The sequence below is a fragment of the Podarcis erhardii genome (genome assembly GCF_964252035.2).
Source record: "Podarcis erhardii genome assembly, chromosome: Z".
Classification (NCBI taxonomy): Eukaryota; Metazoa; Chordata; class Lepidosauria; order Squamata; family Lacertidae; genus Podarcis; species Podarcis erhardii.
This window is the reverse complement of record NC_138504.1, coordinates 723,202-737,979: the sequence shown is the minus strand read 5'-3', so window position 1 is coordinate 737,979 and position 14,778 is coordinate 723,202. Positions and strand designations below refer to the sequence as shown.

Genomic DNA, 14,778 nt, shown 5'->3' with positions numbered 1-14,778 from the left:
GGAATCACAAGACAGAGAAACCAGTAGGAGAACACTTCAATCTCCCAGGACATTCTATACAAGATCTCAAAGTAGCTGTTTTACTACAAAGGAATTTCAGAAATAGACTGGAAAGAGAAGCTGCTGAATTACAACTTATCACCAAACTTAAAACCATGGAGAAACCTGGTCTGAACAAAGACCTTGGATTCTTATCTCATTATACATGACAAAGCCATTTTTCACCTTTTCACCCCTTGCTTTTTCCTGTAAGACCTATTGCAGTCGTTAAGAGTCGTCAACAGGCTCATCACAGCTATCTGCCAATCACCCATTCCCACCACCCTTCTGAGTAATACCCCTCCCCACCTTCTCACTATATAGAAGGGTCTGGAAACTTCTGTTTCAGTGTATCTGAAGAAGTGTGCATGCACACGAAAGCTCATACCAAGAACTGACTTAGTTGGTCTTTAAGGTGCTACTGGAAGGAATTTGTTTTGTTTTGACTATGGCAGACCAACACGGCTACCTATCTGTAACCAGATTCCTCACTGGCCTTGCAGACAACTTCGTTGTCCAGAAAGTGGGAGAAGCAACAAGAGGAACAGCCATTTTAGATCTGGTCCTAACCAATGTTGATGACCTGGTTAGTGGGGTAGAAGTGGAAGGATCATTAGGCGCGAGTGATCATGCTCTTCTGAAGTTTACTATACAGTGGAAAGGAGCAGCCAAGCATACTAGGACTCAATTTCTTGACTTTAAGAAAGCCGACTTCATAAAACTTAGGGAAGTGCTGGGTGAGATCCCATGGACAGTAATACTAAAAGGAAAGGGAGTTCATGATGGCTGGGAGTTTGTTAAGAGGGAGATAGTAAAAGCACAACTTCAGGCAATACCAAGGAGACGGAAACATGGAAGGTGCCTAAAGAAGCCAGGGTGGCTATCTAAAGAACTTTTAACTGAGTTAAGATTAAAAAAGGATGTGTACAAAAAATGGAAAGGGGGGGAAACCACCAAAGAGGAAGTCAAACAAATAGCCAGCACGTGTAGACACAAAGTCAGAAAAGCTAAAGCACAGAATGAACTCAGGCTTGCTAGAGAGGTTAAAAGCAACAAAAAAGGCTTTTATGGGTATGTTCGTAGCAAAAGGAAGAACAAAGAAACAGTGGGGTCACTCAGAGGAGAAGATGGTGAAATGCAAACAGGGGACACAGAAAGGGCTGAACTCCTCAATGCCTTCTTTGCCTCAGTCTTCTCCGATAAAGAAAACAATGCCCGACTTGAATAATTTGGAGCAAATGATTCAGCAGAGGAAACACAGCCCAGAATAACTAAGGAGATAGTACAAGAATACTTGGCTAGTTTAGATGTATTCAAGTCTCCAGGGCCAGATGAACTGCATCCAAGAGTATTAAAAGAACTGGCAGATGTGATCTCAGAACCACTGGCAGTCATCTTTGAGAATTCCTGGAGAACAGGCGAAGTCCCGGCAGACTGGAGGAGGGCAAATGTTGTCCCTATTTTCAAAAAGGGGAAAAGAGAGGACCCAAATAATTACCGCCCAGTCAGTCTGACATCAATACCAGGGAAGATTCTGGAGCAGATCATTAAGCAAACAGTCTGTGAGCACCTAGAAAGGAATGCTGTGATCACCAATAGTCAGCATGGATTTCTGAAAAATAAGTCATGGCAGACTAACCTGATCTCGTTTTTTGACAGAATTACAAGCCTGGTAGATGAAGGGAACGCAGTGGATGTAGCCTACCTTGATTTCAGCAAGGCATTTGACAAGGTGCCCCATGATATTCTTGTAAAGAAGCTGGTAAAATGTGGACTTGACTATGCTACCACTCAGTGGATTTGTAACTGGCTGACTGACCGAACCCAAAGGGTGCTCATCAATGGTTCCTCTTCATCCTGGAGAAGAGTGACTAGTGGGGTGCCACAGGGTTCTGTCTTGGGCCCCGTCTTATTCAACATCTTTATCAACGACTTGGATGATGGACTCAAGGGCATCCTGATCAAATTTGCAGATGACACCAAACTGGGAGGGGTGGCTAACACCCAGAGGACAGGATCACACTTCAAAACGACCTTGACAGATTAGAGAACTGGGCCAAAACAAACAAGATGAATTTTAACAGGGAGAAATGTAAAGTATTGCACTTGGGCAAAAGAAATGAGAGGCACAAATACAAGATGGGTGACACCTGGCTTGAGAGCAGTACATGTGAAAAGGATCTAGGAGTCTTGGTTGACCACAAACTTGACATGAGCCAACAGTGTGACGCGGCAGCTAAAAAAGCCAATGCAATTCTGGGCTGCATCAATAGGAGTATTGCATCTAGATCAAGGGAAGTAATAGTGCCACTGTATTCTGCTCTGGTCAGACCTCACCTGGAGTACTGTGTCCAGTTCTGGGCACCACAGTTCAAGAAGGACACGGACAAACTGGAACGTGTCCAGAGGAGGGCAACCAAAATGGTCAAAGGCCTGGAAACGATGCCTTATGAGGAACGGCTAAGGGAGCTGGGCATGTTTAGCCAGGAGAAGAGGAGGTTAAGGGGTGATATGATAGCCATGTTCAAATATATAAAAGGATGTCACATAGAGGAGGGAGAAAGGTTGTTTTCTGCTGCTCCAGAGAAGCGGACACGGAGCAATGGTTCCAAACTACAAGAAAAAAGATTCCACCTAAACATTAGGAAGAACTTCCTGACAGTAAGAGCTGTCAGGAAGTTGGAAGAGACCACAAGGGCCATCGAGTCCTGCCAAGCAGGAAACACCATCAGAGCACTCCTGACATTTGGTTGTCAAGCCTCTGCTTAAAGACCTCCAAAGAAGGAGACTCCACCACACTCCTTGGCAGCAAATTCCACTGTCGAACAGCTCTTACTGTCAGGAAGTTCCTCCTAATGTTTAGGTGGAATCTTCTTTCTTGTAGTTTGGAACCTGTCAGGGAACTGCCATCGGAGCCAGAGGGAGAGGGAGGGCTCCAGAGGGATTACGGAGAGCGTCCCAGGAGAGAGAGAAGCAGCCCATCTTTGGGGGAGGGAAATCAGCGTAGCACCAGTGGAGAAGAGGGGGAGATGGGGGAATCGGCGAGGTGGCTCCATGACTCCTCGCCGGAGACCAGCGGGGAGACCACGGGTCCTCCGCTGCCCACACCCTCCCTGCGCAGAAGGCTTCTGCGCAGGGAGAGTAGGCGGAGACTAGGCGTCAAAGAGCTTCTTTGCTGGAAGAAGTTCAAGAAACGCCCACTGACGGATACTCCCAGCGACTGAGACAACCACGGGTGAGTGGCTGTCCAGACAGAATAGGGTTCACCCAGGTAACTCAGCCAGGTGTGGCGACGACTTATGCACGAGCAACCCCTAGAACCATTACAGAACCATTGCTCTGTGTCCGCTTCTCTGGAGCAGCAGAAAACAACCTTTCTCCCTCCTCTATGTGACATCCTTTTATATATTTGAACATGGCTATTATATCACCCCTTAACCTCCTCTTCTCCAGGCTAAACATGCCCAGCTCCCTTAGCCGTTCCTCATAAGGCATCGTTTCCAGGCCTTTGACCATTTTGGTTGCCCTCCTCTGGACACGTTCCAGTTTGTCCGTGTCCTTCTTGAACTGTGGTGCCCAGAACTGGACACAGTACTTCAACGCGGTCAAGGCTCTCCTTTCATCGGACAGTGTGCTGGTACAGTACAGTGAAGCCAGGCCGCTGGTCCTTGCCTGCGACGCCTCACCTTTTGGCATCGGCGCTGTCCTTACTCACCGTCTTTCAGACGGAAGAGAAGCACCGCTCGCCTACTTTTCCAGGACGCTATCTCCGACTGAACGGAATTACAGCCAGCTCAACAAGGAGGCACTGGCACTTGTGGCTGGAGTGAAGAGGTTCCATGAATACCTCTACGGCAGGACTTTCGACCTCATCACTGACCACAAGCCGCTCCTGGGCCTCCTCGCGCGCATGCTGCGATGGACTGTTTTCCTGGCTGCCTACCACTACTGGCTCGTCCATCGCCCAGGGAAATCAATGGGCCATACCAACGCCCTCAGCCGTTGCCCTCTTCCAGTGTTTGTGAAAGGCCCGGCTCCTGCTTCATCGCTCCTCCTGATTGAGGATCTTCCGGCAGCACCTGTATCGGCTGCCACTGTGGCTTCCGCATCTGCCCAGGATCGCACCATCAGCCGTGTGCTCAACTGGATGTGGAGGGGGTGGCCACAAGGGCCTTTTGCATGGGAGTTCCAGCCCTTCACAACCAGACAAGACAAACTCTCGGCTCATCGCGGCTGTCTGCTGTGGGGAGACCGTGTTGTGATTCCCCAAAGACTCCGTCAACGCATCCTTGAGGCTCTGCACTTTGGCCACCCGGGAATCGTAAAAATGAAAGCGTTGGCTCGGTGTTACGTCTGGTGGCCTAACATGGACGATGCCATCATTTACTGGGTTTCCGCCTGTCAAGCGTGCCAAGAATTGAGGCCTGCGCCACCAGCAGCTAAGGGACACACCTGGGAGATGCCCAAGACACCCTGGTCAAGGGTGAACATCGATCTGGCCAGCCCCTTTCGCGGCCGGCCCTTTATGGTAGTGGTGGACACCTATTCCAAATGGCTGGAGGTGGCTTTGATGCCCTCCACCCCTACCAAGGCGGTCATCCGGGTGCTGTGAAGCCTCTTTGCAACGCATGGGTGTCCTGATGTCTCTGACAATGGACCGCAGTTCATGTCAGGCACTTTTGAGTGGCACCTTTTGGGACTGGGCATCCGCCATGCCCTAACGGCACCGTTTCATCCATCCAGCAGCGGGCAAGCGGAGAGAATGGTGCGCTCGGCAAAAGAGGCACTGGCGCACCTGGACCAGGGAGACTTGAACGAGCAGGTTGCTGAATACTTGTTTGTGCAACACATCACCCCTCATGCGGCCACAGGGCGGAGTCCTGCCGAACTGCTTATGGGCCGCTGCCTCAGGTCTCCACTCAACTGGCTGCACCCGGACTTTGCCATGGCCAAACCCCCAGGCTGTGCCAATGCGCCACGGTCATTTGTTCCAGGAAACCAGGTCTTTGCCCAGAACTTTGTGGGGGACATTCCTTGGGTGCCAGCCACAGTAGTGGGAGTCACTGGACCTTGCTCAAACCAGGTGGCACTCGAAGACGGACGTTTGTGGCGCCGGCACATAGACCAGCTTAGGCGCAGGGTTGGGGACTTGGACACTACTGCAGTGCTCCCAACTCCGCTCATGGATCCAGAACAGACACTTACAGATGGCGAGACTCCACCTACACCTCTCTCACAAACTGCAAGTGTGGAGCCGAACCAAGCCGCTTCAGAGGGTCTGCCGGACTTCCCACAGACTCAGACCACTGCTGTGCCTGACATTCCGCCAACTCCACTTGCGGAGGTTCCACCCACAGCAGCGGATCCAGGGGACTCGGTTTCAACGCCACCTAGGGTCGCGCCACAGCCTCAGCAAGAATCGGGCAGCCCCCTGGACCTGGGTACCGCTCCCCGGCAGTCTGGCAGAGTTTCCAAGCGCCCAACTTATTTAAAGGACCATGTTGTTGGACATGTAATACTGTTGGCCTAATGGAAGTATGTGAAATGTAACCGATATGCTTTTGTGCCTAATTGAACCACTACGTGTAGTGCTGTATACAGTGGTGCCTCGCAAGACGAAATTAATCCGTTCCGTGAGGCTCTTCGTATAGCGGTTTTTTCGTCTTGTGAAGCAAGCCCATTGACAGCTTAGCAGATTAGCGCTATTAGCGGTTTAGCGGCTTTTAGCGGATCAGCTGATAAGCGGTTTAGTGGCTTAGGAAAAGGGGGGGGGGGAAAGGGGAAAAAACCCGCAGGAACTCGCAAGACATTTCGTCTTGCAAAGCAAGCCCATAGGGAAATTCGTTTTGCGAAGCGCCTCCAAAACGGAAAACCCTTTCGTCTAGCGGGTTTTCCGTCTTGCGAGGCGTTCGTCTTGCCGGGCACCACTGTATAAGGAAACCATTACGATTGTAACTAACGCCTTATCTCGGTGGGGAGGGGTGTTATGTACTGAAGTTCTCACCCTGGGCCAACAGGGGGATACTATAGATCGTTATGCAAATAAGGGATCAAAAGTGACATTCAGTGATTGGATAATTTTAGAAAAGTTGTTACAATTATGAGTACTGGAGCTCTGTATAAGCAGGCTGACTGAACCCTTCAGCTCAGTTCTGTTCTGGCCTCTGAATAAACAAGAGCTGTTTGAAGAATCGCTGTGTCGTCTGATATGTTCACCCACAACTTAACAGTTTCTTTCGGCAGATCTTGTCCTAAAATACCAAACAAGAAAGCTTCTGCTGTAAATTCATATGTTCTGACTGTATATCTTCTTTCCTCCCCCCCTTTCCCATGCTTTATTGTCCATAATTGCATTAGTACATCAAAGACGTATCTTGATTATTGCCCATCAATCAAACTTGTCAAAAATCAGAATCCAGCAAAAGAATGTTTCCACACTGGAAAGGTGACCATGTTCCTTCTAGGACAGGATGGATTCCAAAATCAGTTGAATATGTAGAGTTGTTGGACAATTTGTCGAAAAAATAATAAAACAAAACAAAACACGTGTTAAAATATATATGAAAAATAATTGTTGCAGTCTAAACGCTGTTGTAGCATTTGAATAATATCTGTAATAGTTATTACAGATAAAAATAATACTAAAATAATAATAATATAAATATTATAATAACTATGATAATGATAGCAACCTCTGCTTCAGAGTATCTGACAAATGATCCCCAGCGACAAAGTGAGTATTGCACATAAAAGCTCATACCTTGAAAGCTTATATTTAATTGATCTTTAAGGAGCCACCAGAATTATTACAAAATATTTTTTCATCTTTCATCTTGTGATTTATTATCTGTAATAGGTGGTAGTAAGAATAAAGAACACAGATAATTAAATATTTATGTATACTTTTGGCTTTGATAACAACCTGACAAGTTTTGGCAATCAGATAATAATGAATATGTGAAATATGGAGTGGATGGGAAGTTATATGTAAAGTAAGAAGATATTATTTATTTTATTATATTAGATTTCCCCCCCTTTTAGTTGATTTGCTTTATAATTTTGTATTAATGGATGATAAGGAAGCTTTCTTTTATTTATTTCAATTGAGCATATAAAATTAAAAAAAAGAAAAAATATATATATTAGAAAGATTTTTACCTCCCAAAGCATTTTATTTTAAAAATCCGATTTAAATTTTAAAAATCCGATTTAAAAAAATCCGATTTTTATGAAAATAAATAAATACTGTAAATCCGATTTTTTAAAAAATCAAAAAAAGCATTGATTTTTATCCACCCTGATAATACATTTTTATTTGCTGCAAGTCACTTAAGAGACCTTCAGGTGACAAGCGACTAATAATAATAATACCCGAAAAATAAAAGTCACCGGCGAACGGGGACTCGAACTCGTAGCCCTGAAAAGGAATCATGACGCTTCCTCCACCGGCCCCTCCCTTCCACCGCAAAAGCCACTTTCTGGATTGGCCCGTTGTCATGGGGGACGTCAAAGTAAAGCAGCCAATCTGCGTTACCGCGCTTGCCCCGCCCTCAGTGGGCGGAGCGGCAAGGGAGAGCCGCCGCGACAAAATCAAAAGGCTCGCCTTCCCTCGCCCGGGTTTTTTCCCTTTCCTCCCCGCCCTCTACTCCTCCTCCTTGGGAGGTGCTCCGGCCAGACGTACGCACGCGCAGAGGCCGACATGCGCAGGAGCAGCGGGGTGCATGCGTGAAGGGCCGGCCCACCGTTTCCCTCCTCTCCCAGCAGCCAGCGCGCGCACACACCCGCAGGCGCACCGCCTCCCCGGCTGGCCCGCCTCCGCCTGAGGAGGCCCATCGACGCTGTGCTCCGGCGAGAAGGACGCACGCATGCGCAGGAGCAGCCCTTTCCTTTCCTCTCGCCCATCAGCCGGGCGATCCAGTACGCGTGCGCGCGCGTGCGCAACGCCTACCGGCTGGCCGGCCTCCGCCTGAGGAGGCGCTCCGACGCCGCTCCGGAGGCGAAGCTGAGGCGACGACGGGCAGGAGGAGCCGCCTCCCCCGGGCAAGCCCTCCGCGGGCGCTGCCATGCTCCTTCCGCCGCAGCTGGGAGGCCGGGCCTGAGGAGCCGCAGCCGAGCCGCCCTCGGTGAGCAGGCCCGCCGCCGCCGCCTCCATGGCCCAGGCCGAGAAGATGGAACTGGACCTGGAGCTGCCGCCGGCCGGGAGCGAGGGGGGCGGCCTGAGGCGCTCCAACAGCGCCCCGCTCATCCACGGGCTCAGGTGAGGCACGGCCCTCCGTCGGGGATGGAGGGATGGGCCATGGCTGGGTGAGGGGAGGGCAGGGGCACCTCCTGCTCTTGGGCCTGGCCCTTGGCCACAGGAGAAATAATAATAATAATAATAATAATAATAATAATAATAATAATAATAATAATAAATATTTTTTATTTGTATCTCGTCCTCCCTGGCGGAGGCCAGGCTCGGGCGGCTAACATAGTAAAAACAACACAGTATGCATAAAAACAGACATCAGTTAATTAAAATTGATCTTAAAATTAATTCAGACAAGTTATAACCTGGGCAGGTGGCAATTATCAGGTTGGAATTAAGAGAGGTTAACACTTGCTAGGACCAACTGTTTCCACTGTTTAAAATAATGGTTATTATTTTAAAAAGGGCATTGGGGTCGGGAAGGGCAGAAAGGGGGCATCACCCCCGGAGGTAGCACCGCCCCCTAGCCCTCCAGCTGCTTTGGGACTACAATGTCCATCATCCCTAGGGATAATGGGAGTTGTAGTGCCCAAACAGCTGGAGGGCCAAGTTGGGCCATGCCTGATCTAGAGTAGTGGTGGCCCAACTTGGCCCGCCAGCTGCTTTGGGACTACAGTTCCCATCATCCCTGACCACTGGTCCTGTTAGCTAGGAGTGATGGGAGTTGTAGTCCCAAAACAGCTGGAGGGACAGGTTGTGCCATGCCTGCTTGAAATGAATGGGCGTACTCGAGACTCGAAGAGACCAAGATCCATCATGTGCAACGAAGCCGAACTTAGGGTCGACGTGGGAATTATGAGACGTATAGGATGCCCAACTACCACGCTTACAGTCCCAGAGCAGAAATGTGAATATTGTTTATAGGCACCTTGCCTGTATATATATGTGCAATGGAAGGCTTAAAAGCAGTTCTTGCGCCAGGTGAGCTGGGGGTTCCCCTGGAGGAAAAGCAGCGTGGATTTGATTTAAATCACTAGTCAGTAAGGCTTGATTTAAATCCATTTTTTTACAGAAAGGTTTATCCTTGCTGGCATCCTCTTCGTATTGACAACCAGAGGAAGATTGCATTTTTGGAAGAATAAATTTTCAGAGTTGTTTTTACAGTGACATCAGAAATGACTGATTTGGTTATATTATTAGAAATACGTAGACAGATAATGATGAAATTATTTTTATTTGGACACTGTACTTGATTGGAAGGAGAAAAATCTTTTCCTTCATAACCATTTAAACCATGTATTCCACTATAACAATAACATGATAGCATATGGATCCATGTTTGTGAACCGACGTGGTTAAACAATTTTTTTTAGTCAGAGTTTTAGCACACATGAGAAACTTTAAACAAATCCTTATTTCCTTATTTATATGGTCTCGGCAGCCGCCCCCAGTCACCAGTCTAGCTGCCGCATTCTGGATTAATTGCAGTTTCCAAGTCACCTTCAAAGGCAGCCCCACGTAGAGCGCATGGCAGTAGTTCATTTCCTAAGTTAGATGGGTTCCACACAAAGTTTCTTCAGTCCCTATTACAGATCCCAAACTGTGTCCCAAATTCAATTCTTGGAAACAGGTGAATGCCTCTCCACTAAAGTATGGTGGGTTGCTCTGAGATACAGGTGCAAGATCTCAGTACTTGGCCTGGGGGAGGGATTACTTCTACATTTAACCAACAAGGAGTTTATCAGCCCATGGCTGAAAACTATGGCCAGAAAATCCAGAAAAGCTATGATACCGCCCTTGAATCCCTGGGGCAAAGATTTTGGGACATTTCACATAGCGACCTGCAGTCCCGATCTTATGTAATTTGTAGCCCGGTCGCAGCTGGAATCCAATACAGGTATGACTTTCAGATATCCTCATATCTTAGGAACCTGTCCGTACCAACATATTAGTGTTTATTTACCAAGCCAGACTAAATGTATTTCCATCGGAAGTGCTGAATGGTAGACTGAGAGGCATCCCTTTTCAGAACTGGCTTTGTTTATGTTCTCAGGACATCGATTGCATGAAGCATATTTTACTGCGATGTGGGCAGTAGAAGCAAGCAAGGGACCAACTGATCAAACCCCTTCTGGCAAATCTGCCGGGAAAATCTGAAGCGTCCCATATTAAACATCTTTTGGAGGACAGGTCCAATAATATTGCACTGGCTGCGGCAAAGTTTTTTTCGGAAGTTAAAAGAAACAAAGATCTTCATGCTTGAGACATAGCAAAACGACCGCTTCGGTTTCTCTTTCTTTTGTGGTTGGCTGTCATAACTGTATTTTGTCCTGAAATTGTTCAATGGGTCTTTGGACCGCAATAAAGGTTGATGATGATGATGATGATGATGCAGGGCAGTAGTGTGGCCAGGATTCAGAGTGCCACAGGTGATATTGTGTCAGCTGTGCATGGGAGCTACGTATTTATATAGAGCCAGCAATATATGTGGCACATTTCCGAACAAACCAAGCAGCCTCTTCCAAAGTTGATAGTCTACATTCAGATGGGAGAGAAACGTGTGGGAAGGGAAGGATAGTTATCTGCATAACGTAATAGACGCTTTCGCTTCTTTCAGTGATAATTCCCAGGTCTTCCAGCCGCACGTCTTGCGCACCCGCCGGAACAGCACAACGGTCGTGAACCGGCACAGCATGGTAAGCATTGGGGAGATCCAAAGAGCTTTCGAACCCCAGCGGTTTGTGGAAGATGGAGGCTGTGCGGGAGACTGACTGACAGGCGGTGGAGGCCCTGTTGCATTTTGATCAAAGCTGATTTGGTTGCTGGAGGGCCGAGTTTGCCTATGCCTGCTTTAATGTTACTGTTAACTCCAGATAATAAAGGTAAAGGTACCCCTGCCCATACGGGCCAGTCATGACCGACTCTGGGGTTGCGTGCCCATCTCGCTTAAGAGGCCGGGGGCCAGCGCTGTCCGAGGACACCTCTGGGTCACGTGGCCAGCGTAACGAAGCTGCTCTGGTGAGCCTGCACCAGCGCAGCACATGGAAACGCCGTTTACCTTCCCTCTAGAAAGCGGTACCTATTTATCTACTCGCACTTAAGGGTGCTTTTGAACTGCTAGGTGGGCAGGAGCTGGGACCAAACGACAGGAGCTCACCCCGCCGCGGGGCTTCGAACCGCCGACCATACGATCGGCAAGTCCTAGGCACTGAGGTTTTACCCACAGCGCCACCCGTGTCCCAACTCCAGATAATAAACCAGAATAAACCAGATTTCCATGTCACAGTTGACGTGTGTGCTGTACTATCCAATCCAAACTATTTAAACTTGGCCCTCCAGATGTTTTGGGACTACAACACCCATCAGCCCTAGCTAACAGGACCAGTGGTCAGGGATGATGGGAATTGTAGTCCCCAAACAGTTGGAGGGCCGAGTTTGGGGATGCTTGCTCTGATATGACTCTCCTACCAAGGAGTTAACGCTCTCGTGTCCAGATTGTGCTCTGGAGCATGCATACACACACACACACACACATATATACACACACACACACACACAAACATAAACATATATATGTGTGTGTGCGTGCAAGTTCTCTCTGGTGTCTCTTAATGAGCTGTATATGTCTGTATATAATACAGTGTTGTGGGGCATGCTTCCTGACTATATTACGTGGAAATTAATTAAATTCCTCTGGGTTGACTCTCCTCTTTACTTCTTGGGTACGCAGGCTTCTTTTCTGATCCAGACATCGTTTTTTTACAATCGCTGCTGTTTGCATGTCTCAGTTTCCCACCAGGGCAGAACTCCAACTTGAGGCCAGGCTTCCCATCGCGCCCGACGTAATCACACAAATAGAAACTGCAAATAGAAATATGCCCTGCCAGCCCACTGAGAAACTCTGCTCTGGAGCTTAGCTATTCATGACATATCTCAGGATTGAAGTTGTTGAGATTTTTTTACGGTTTTGCCCCAAAGCTGTTGAGCTTCTTTTAGGATTTTAAGGATTTTATCCCAAAGTTGTAGAGCTTTTTTTAGGCTTGATGCTGCTGAGTGCTGAGCTTTTCTTACGTTTTTGCCCCAAAGCTGTTGAGCTTCTTTTAGGATTCAAGTTGTTGAGCTTTTTTTAGGGTTGGAATTGTTGAGCATGCAGTAAACTTTATAACTTTATTTCCTCTTTCCATAAGTTTTTGCAAGATGAGAAACTTGCTGATAACATTTTCAATGGCAGGGATTAATTCAGCTAATTTTGCCCCGAGATTGAATTAGCTTTAGTATCAGTCTCATCTCCACCAGATGAACAGCAAAGATGAGAAAAATAAGTTTTGCACCTGAAATTTCACATATAAATAATGTTTCAACTCTTCTTAGCCACCAATGAAGGTGTTTTCAGGTTCTATTGTTGTTAAAATATTCAGAGTAATATTACCTTCCTTTGCAACAGATTTATATGATGGAGTTTGACTGTGTCTGCATGAGAGAAACTGTCATTCCTCTTTCCTTTTAAGAAGAATGAATATTCTTTCAATGCTATAAAAATAAGGAGTTTTCAGGGCCACCTGCCTTGGAGTAGAGGCTGAGTGGTAGTATATTTCTCCTACATTAAAATGGGTGGAATGCATATCTACCATAATCCATAGTCCTTGGGAAATAGCTGTGGAAATATTAGTGTTCTTCAGGGTGGATTTGATTTAAATCACGATTTAAACCACTAGTAAGTAAGACTTGATTTAAATCATTTTTTTACAGAAAGGTTTAATCTTGCTGGCATCCTCTTCATATTGAGAACCAGAGGAAGGTTTCATTTTTGGAATCTTAAATTTTCAGTCATTTTTACAGTCACATCAGAAATGACTGATTGGTTCTACTATCAGAAATAAAGAGATCATTGTTTCTGTTTAGACAACTTTTCTGCTGTACTTGATTGGAAGGAGAAAAATAATCATTTCCTTCATAACAATTTAAACCATTTATTTTACTAAAACAATAACATAGTACATGGATCCATGTTTGTTAACTGATGTGGTTAAACTATTAGAAATACATTGAAAGATAATTATGAAATTATGGTGAGGTTTAATAAGTTAACTGTTTATATTTGGACAACATTTCTGCTGTACTTGATTAGAAGGAGAAAAATAATCATTTCCTTCATATTTCACTAAAACAAGAACATGATAGCATATGGACCCATGCTTGTAAACCATGCTTGTGGTTAAATTAATTTTTTTAATATTAAAAAAACTTCGAGTTTTAGCACACATGAAAAACTTTAAATCAGGGGTCAGCAAACTTTTTCAGGAGGGGGCCAGTCCACTCTCCCTCAGACGTTGTTGAGGGCCGGACCCACCGCCTCCCAAAAGCACCCCCCTCCGGAATGCCCCCCCTTATGCCACTCACGCCACAGCCACTGGCGCTGCCCCATCTTCGGCAGCGTCGGCATCCCCTGTCTTGGCGGAGTACAGAGGCCATGCCGCTGACCTGGTGGCGGAGGGAGCCTCCACGCCGCTGCCGCTTCCTTCCCACTCAGCCGCTTCCTCCTGCTCAAGGGGCATCGCGGAAGTCGTTTTCCGCGTGGTGAGGCCTCTGCACCGCGCCTGTTTAGCGCGGGGACTGACCAAGTGGGTGGTAGGGTCCTGCAAGGTTCGTGGGCCGGATTAATGAGCCCAGTGGGCCATATCCAGCCTTAGTTTGACAACCTCTGCTTTAAACGAATCCTTCTTTCCTGATGAACAGCCTTTGGACTAGAATGTCACTTAAATAGAAAACTATCTTTAAAAAGACTTTTCCTCCAAAAGCGTTTTATTTTCAAAATCCGATTTACCGAAATTTTCTGTGTATAAGATGCCCCCATGGGGGACTCCAAATTAAGAAAACACCCCTCAGCACTACTCATGTATAAGATGAGCCCCAATTTTAAACCTATTTTTGGGGTAAACCCCCCCCCAAAAGACACGGAAAAATACGGTAAATTTTAAAAAAAATCCAATTTAAACTTTTTTTAAAAAAAAAAATATAGTTGATTTTTATCCACCCTGGTGTTATTACTATACAAGTTCTGTGGGCAATTTTTATTAACGGCTCATCTTTCCGTCTTTACAAAGTGGCGTGCCAGGTTCTTGATTGAGTGTCGGTTTTCAGCCCAGCCAAAGAAAGGTAACATCTGAAAGGTCTGTGCCTTCTTCCTTCTCTCCTGCAGCTGATCTCTTCCTCTACAATTCGTATCCCCAGCAGCCGACTCCATCAGATCAGAAGGGTAAGCAACATTTCACTTTTTTGGGCACTGTCATTAAAGTACAAACATATATAAAAGTTCTTTGGAATTGGCCTCTCAATAATATCTCAGTTCTTTGAAGAAAACAGTTGTCTTGTGTGCTCCACTCCCAAACCAAGCTCTATTTTTTTGCCTTCCTAAAAGGAAAAAAACTCTGGGTTTCTTAGCTAAATTTTTCTAGCTTCCACATATGGTTGTTAGAATTGGGGTCTCCATGACCCTATTCCACCTCTCCCTAATTTTCAGAAGCGCAGATTTTTCCGTGTATAAGACTAGG

The 14,778-nt window shown here is 46.6% G+C and overlaps 1 protein-coding gene across 7 annotated transcripts in view; it reads left to right on the top strand.

Moving 5' to 3' along the window:
• Positions 1-7,968: 7,968 nt before the first annotated feature.
• LOC309333391 (P2R1A-PPP2R2A-interacting phosphatase regulator 1-like) overlaps positions 7,969-14,778 on the top strand; it is a 27,548-nt gene continuing 20,738 nt past the window's right edge. For 4 of the 7 annotated variants that reach the window (XR_014152484.1, XR_014152485.1, XR_014152486.1 and 1 more), the window contains exons 1-3: positions 7,975-8,296; positions 10,845-10,923; positions 14,427-14,483. Coding sequence is in view for 4 of the 7 variants with exons in the window: in XM_081846845.1 (XP_081702971.1) it covers positions 8,190-8,296; positions 10,845-10,923; positions 14,427-14,483 (243 nt within the window). In the remaining 3 variants the exon portion in view is untranslated. Of the gene's footprint in view, positions 8,297-10,844; positions 10,924-14,426; positions 14,484-14,778 lie in introns of all 7 variants that reach the window. The other 3 variants (XM_081846847.1, XM_081846848.1, XM_081846846.1) reach the window with 2 other exon arrangements.